At 31.5% G+C, this 7,131-nt stretch overlaps 1 protein-coding gene across 1 annotated transcript in view; it reads left to right on the top strand.

Annotated features, from left to right (window-relative positions):
- LOC111985942 (uncharacterized) overlaps positions 1 to 2,258 on the top strand; it is an 8,070-nt gene extending 5,812 nt beyond the window's left edge. Inside the window, exon 2 of the mRNA XM_024017585.2 lies at positions 1,694 to 2,258. Coding sequence (XP_023873353.1) covers positions 1,694 to 1,930 — 237 coding nt within the window. The 3' untranslated portion in view covers positions 1,931 to 2,258. The remainder of the gene's footprint in view (positions 1 to 1,693) is intronic.
- Positions 2,259 to 7,131: the final 4,873 nt, after the last annotated feature.

Genomic DNA, 7,131 nt, shown 5'->3' with positions numbered 1-7,131 from the left:
AAAAAAAAAAAGAGATAGGGATTAGGTGTCCCATACCAAAACTTCTCTATTGCCATCCCTATAAAAACATGCTTTGATTGCCCTCTCAAAGCTTTCTCTAGAGATAAAGAAAAAAAAAAAAAAAATATATATATATATATAAGCTTTTGCATTGACTGAGCACATGGAGAAGCAATGCCTTACAACTTGACTGAGCACATTTTCTTCAGTTTTATTGATGAAACAACCGTAGGAATGGATCTAGTGACAGTTGTGTTTTTTATATTTACACTATTTGATATGTTTCTGCATCAAATCTTGTGAATTGTTGGATGAAGACCAGTTCAAAGCTGCCCAGAGTTGTTTTATTCAGCCAAAAGAAATTTATTGCAGGATGTGATACAAGGCAAGGAAATAAAGTACATATATTTGTTGGGTGTGACTAGCTAAACTAATTGAGTTTATAGACACTCTATTGGACACAGAGGTGCATCTTTTGAGCTATGGCTTTAGCTTGTGAGAGATGTTCTTTACTTTGAAATTTGGTTAATGAAGGCTTTGTTGTTCTGGAAGCCCACTTTCTGATTGTGGAGACAAATATGAATATATGTTTAACATGCCCAAAATAATATGATTTCGTTAATGCTGGGATGCTGATTCTCATATTTTTTTTAATTTGCCGCCCATCAACTAATAAAGGAAAAAGAAAAAACATTAAAAAAAAAAGATTTCGTGTTTTTTTTTTTTTTTTTTTTTGGTATGGCTATTTACATCAGTAATGTTGTGTTAAGTTTATACTCATGAGATGGGATCTTTTGCTTGTTCAGAGCATGTATTTAGAAGAATGGGCGATCTTGAACATACCAAATTGGTTTCTCTCCTGTTTAGTGGACTTCCTATTTTCTTTTTAATTGTAGGCCGAAGTTTTACTGTCATCATTTAATTAGAATGGGTGTAGGATATGAACAATATCCAAGAAAGATCTCATACATACTTTGGCACAGATGAGAGTTCTTGTCTTAACCAACCTTCATTATCCTAATTTCCTGGATATGCAGTTTATTAGTGACCTTATGCTTCACTCCCATCGGATGGCTGCATCCATGCAGAGAATGTCAGTTAGTTTGTGGTGACATTGAGGCCTCAAAAATTCACTGGGGGACAAGTTCTGATGCAAGTTCTATTGCTTTCTAAATTGGTTCAAGTTATATATATTAAATGCTATTTCTTGTGACGAAACTCCAAACTCATAGTATTTCACTATTTCCCTTCGGCCGCTTTTATTTCATTGTTCTGGTTGCAGGGTATATATCATTGACAGTTCTTGTTGACACCTGTTGTCAATATTGACTAAAATACTTGCCATGTATTTCACAAACTTGGATATGTTGGTCTAGGAAGTTGACAGAAGTTTTGGATTCCCATAATAGTTCCTTCCTTCCATTAGTGATCAGGATGTATTTATATTGCTAATGATTAGTAAAATAAAACTTTATATAGAAGTCAAGTACAAGCTAGGCACACAGCAGTACACTGCCTTCCTCCTCTGTCCTGTTAGCAGTTGATTCTTGTTAATTGACATTCCTTGTCTTCTGCCTATGGGCATATTTGTCAGAATTGTGACAGAAGTTGTGTTTTAAATCATTTTTCTTCATTGATACTTTTTGGTCTCATCAAGTAGTTAAATTTTTGGTTACATTTTGTCCATGTTCAGGGTCTGAGATGGTATACCAAGGCTCTTAGGATAGATGAAGATGGAGATGTAGCAGATGAGTTCCTTGATGAGGTCCTGCTGGAGTCATCAACCTCTACAGAAGATCATCAAAGGTCATTTCCAAAGTTTGAAGTAAAGTACACTACCAGGCCGGCTAAAGTGAAGAGCTTGCTCTTGGCTCCTGATGGGAAAATTCGACAGTGTGTGGAGCACCAAGGTAGATTGCAGTGGGTATAGAGGATCCTTAAAAATAAAGTAATCAGAATTCTGGGTGGTAGGGTGTGTTAGTGAAAAAAACACAAGTATGTTGTCAATTTGTTGATTTAGAAACATCTTTGATTCGTTGTCTGGTATGGACTGCGGAACCCTGCTGCAACCCTTTGTATCAATGTCTGTTAACATGCATCCATGGATTTTCTCATATGGTTCTAATCGATCTGTAATTGATGGTAACTGTTGCATCTGGCCATAAATGTAAAAGTTTAGTGTTTGACATCAGTGGTGTCTATTTGTATACACAGAAAATGCAATTTGATGAATTTTAAGCGCTTGGCTTTGGTTCAAATGCAATGGTAGTAATTGCTTGAGTGATAGAAGAAGTACATGGCTGAATTCAATACATTGTTGATATTGCTGCAACTTGCATGACTCCGAGGACCAAGGCTTCCAGTTGAGCATCAATACCATCAAGGAAGGTTCTAATTAAGTTGATTCCTTACAAGAAATTAAAGATTTCTTTAAAACTAAGTTAATTAAATCTAGCGAGCTAGAAATTGAGTATTTTTTTTCCCAAAAATATTTTAATGCCTAAGCTTACGCGGAATATGACTCTTGAAAGTTGAGATTGTGGGTGACCGACCTTTGGTAGGAAGTTGCTATAATAATAGCATGGTGCAAAATCGTGCAAGCATTGCAATACGAAGATCTGTGAGGTGGTGAGGCAAGCATCCAATAATGTAGTCGATATTGCCACTACTAATGTTATTATCTCAATCACCAACGCTACTATGTGTTTGCCATTAACACCACCATAGTAAACCTGTGATTTGAACAATTAATATATTGCTCTTTAGTTTTGTAACAAATTAAACCTTTTAGTAATATTTTCCATTAAAGACTAACTCATTTAAAGACATGATGTACACATAATTTAATTCACATCATCAATAATTTTGAAATAACATCATTTTCACGTACACATTATGTAATTAAATCTATGAATCTAACAGAGTAATAATAAAAAAGGTATAATTTGTTAGAAAATAAATGTTCAACCAAATTCACGTTCAGGTCAAAGTTCAAGAGTGGTATTCATAAAACTTATATTACAATTTCTTAATTGTTAAACATAATTATTCAAACTTTTTTTAAGAACAATCCCCCCCATTTTATATTTATAGGTCTTTTTTTTTAACTAAAAAAAAATTCATTTGGCACAAAAATTATATATATATATATATATATTAATAGGTAAAATTTAGAGAAAATCCAATTAGATTTTACAATTGAAGTCCAATTTTACGTCATGTGTCCTAAATTATTCATTTTTAGAGAGAGTTTTATTTTTTAATTTTGGAATCAAATGTGGGACCATATCATAAATATTCATTCAAGTGAGTTACGGTGAACAAAAACCAAAGAGTTTAGAATTAATAAACATAAAAATATTTTAAAAAATTGACAATTTACATTTTTTACCTAACAACATTCTTACAAGACTTTTTAAAGAGTTAAAAAATATATATAAGAGTGACTATTAATAATATTTAAATTAGAAAAAATCCAATTAGATTCTACAATTGAAATCCAATTTTGCGTCATGTGTCATAAATTATTTATTTTTAGAGAGAGTTTTATTTCTTAATTTTGAAATCAAATGTGGGACCATATCATTAATATCCATTCAAGTGAGTTATTGTGCACAAAAACTAAAGAGTCTAAAATTAATGAACATAAAAATATTTTTAAAAAAATGGACAATTTACATTTTCTACCTAATAACATATATTCTTACAAGATTTTTTAAAGAGTTAAAAAAAATAATAATAACTATCAATAATATTTAAATTATATATGTAAGAATTATACTATGTATTTTAATGTATATCTTTTAAGTATATCCATGCATATGCATGGGGTTATAAGCTAGTCTATATATATAATAATAGGTGAAGCAGAGAGAAACTCAAATAGAATTTTAAATTAGAGTTTCAATTTTGTGCCATGTGTCATTCCAATTGCTCAATTATAATTTGAAATTGGAGTCCAATTTTACTATACACGTGTACAAAGAAAATAATCAGAAGAATATAATATGATTTGGGTTGTTTTCAAGAGAACCAATACTTTGATTCATTGTTTTTATTTATTTTTACGTAGGTTCATTGTTCTCTTGGTTAAAACTTCAAAGTGCCTAGGGAACTATAACAAGAAACTGAATATGGAAAATGACCATGGGAATTGAAAATAAATTTCAAAAAATTAATTAAAAATAAAAAATAAAAGAATGTTGCAAGAGATGCACCACTTGGAAAAATTGAATTTCAATTAAAATTCATTGGACTTGGTAATGAGATGAGATGAAATTAATAATACATTAAACACTCATGCTTTGGGAATCGGTAGCACCAATCTAAATCCATTGGACTTGCTTTGTGATAATACAACTATGAAGGATGTATAAAAACACGCACAAATCCATCTCTCTATAAAAAGAGATTGGAGAGAATTTCTTTTATCAACCATGCAACTTCAGAGGTTTTTTCTTCACACAAATGCTCATCATGTTACAAAATGACCCATCGTAAAACTACAAAATGAGAACAACTCTGAGGGTTTTTTTTTTTTTTTAATTTTAAATTTTTTAAGCTACAAAAATTTCAATCACCAATAGAGATTGAAGATTCAAAAGCGTGAATGGATCTTTTGGATAAACATCGTCACCAAGGTTTATCTTTCTGTGAAATATTTCCATTTAGTTTTGATTCCCTTAATTGATATAGTGATGCGTTTGTGTGTATGCGCATACATTGAGTCAATATTAACATTTTTTGAAATCCTTTGGTCCTTGCTTGATGATTGACTTCTCTTGCAGCTATCAATCTTGCATGAAGATGGCTTTCAACCTATTTAGTGTGACCTTACTAAAAACAATATTTAGCACATGGGAAGAATATCCAATGTCAACCTTGTGAATTCTTAAACCTATTAATTATTCCCCTTTATGGCAAACACCTCTCTCTTAGTAGCTTCATGGCTGCCAATTTAGTTTCATATTACTCTATTTTGGCTTATAGTTGTGCTACTTTTGAACATTTTTTAACTTAATTTTGATTGATGTGCCAAATGTCTCTAAAGTTTTATTTACTTAAGAACCAATTAATTGTATGGGCTTAATTACTCTTTAATTACCCTTTCAATATACGCATGACTGTGACTGTAATTTGTATACAATATCAATCTATTGTGGTTCAACTCGCTTTCTTTTATACATATATATATATATATACTACTAAGTTTTGTTAATAAAATTTTATGGTTAATAATATGAATTTAGACTTAACTGGGCCTTTTAAATATGAATAAACACATGATTAATAATATATTAATTCCCATGCGGTAGCATGGGTTACATATTAGTATATATTAATAGACAAAACTCAAAGAAAATCCAATTAGAATTTCAAATTAGAGTTCAATTTTTTGCCATGTGTCCTAAATTATTTATTTTTAAAGAAGGTTTTATTTTTTAATTTTAGAATCAAATGTGGGACCACATCATAAATATTCATCCAAGTAAGTTATTGACTACAAAAACCAAAGAGTTTAGAATAAATGAATCGTAAAATTTAAAAAAAAAAAATTGCTTGACAATAACAAAAATTAAGAAGTAATAGAAAAAATTAAAAAAAAAAAAAAAAAAACATAGATAGTTTGCATTTTATAGCTAATAATATTCTTACAGGACTTTTTAAAGAGTTAACAAAATATAAGAATGATTATCAATAGTATTTAAATTATATATAAGAATTATACTATACATCTTATTATATATCTTTAAGTATATTCGTGCATACAGTAATGGCTCTAGAAAGTCTTTTTAGGGTGGTCATTAAAAAAAATTAATAATAATAAAAATAAAACTTGAATATATTAACATTATAAAATATGCAAATACATAAAGTTTTAAAACTTCATTTCACAAGTTTTCATTAGTTTCACTATCAATGTTATGAGCTACATCTTTTTCAATGTATACAACCAAACAATTATTAAGCTACTAATCTTTCATTCAATTACTAACTGTTGATGATCATTTTGGGAATCCAAATAGAAAGAAGAAGTCCAGCAACATAGGCATAAAAGAGTTGGTAAATGGATAGAAAAACCATTAAACTCAAGCGGTAGGAATAATGGATCACAGGTCCATAAAATAAACAAATAGGCCTTAAGGAAGCAAGTGGGCTTAAAGGAGCTCAGAAAGAGAGAAGTAGCAAATTCATGAGTAGTATATGATGTAAAAAAGTGAGAATGGGCCACAGCAAGTTCAAAGTAATGCAAGCAAAGAAAGTAAGGGGTTGATGGCAAGCCTATGAGCCTCAAGGATGAGGGATAAGGTAATTAGGCCGGGAAAGCCCAAAAAAGTTAGTAAAAGTTTATGGGAATGCAGAATTAGGAAAATGGTCAAAGAAGCCCAAGGAAAGCAAATGGGTTAAGGATGTCCAAGAGAAAACAAATGGGACACAAGAACTCACAAGTAATGTAATAAAAGAACTAATGGCCATATTGAGCTATTGGGAGAAAAATAAATGGCAAGCCTAAAGAGCCCCAGCAGGATTGGGTCAAATAACGTAGCAACAGGAATGGTAGAGTGGTATGACAGGAAATTATAGCAGTAAAAGAGTAGGCTGAAAGAAGGCAAAGCCCACCATCAAATAAAGTCCACCCTCTAAGGGGAGCGAGCCATAAAAGAAAGGGAAATCAGAAAACAGCTCATATAAGAAGTCAAGGACGGACGGCAAACTGTGCAGGTAAGCCTCTAGACCGAGGTGAACACATGGGCAGCAGATAGATTTTAGACATACATAAAAGATAGGCACACGCAAGGCCCATACATTACCAGTTTGTATTCAGCCAATACAGGACACGATGAGATCATGGGTCAAAAATAAGAGAGCATGGTCTGGCGGTGGGGAGAGGGGAAAACATATTCTGAGGTTTCTACTCAGACTCTTTTGGGGGAAATGTCCTGTTGAGATGACATACCACCCAAAAGAAGTAAGGATAAGTTGGAATCACTAGGTGCATTCTATAAGGGATAGAAAGTGTTAGATTCTAAATGTTTAGAACAATTGGCAAATTGTGAACACAAACTTGTCTAGATATAGATCTTAAAGTCTATAGGTTTTATTAGACAATGCTCAAGGTGATTCAAGTCA

This window comes from Quercus suber, unplaced genomic scaffold (assembly GCF_002906115.3).
Source record: "Quercus suber isolate HL8 unplaced genomic scaffold, Cork oak 2.0 scaffold_7, whole genome shotgun sequence".
Lineage (NCBI taxonomy): Eukaryota > Viridiplantae > Streptophyta > Magnoliopsida > Fagales > Fagaceae > Quercus > Quercus suber.
Note: the sequence above shows the minus strand (reverse complement) of the source record. Positions and strands in the feature narration are given on the sequence as shown.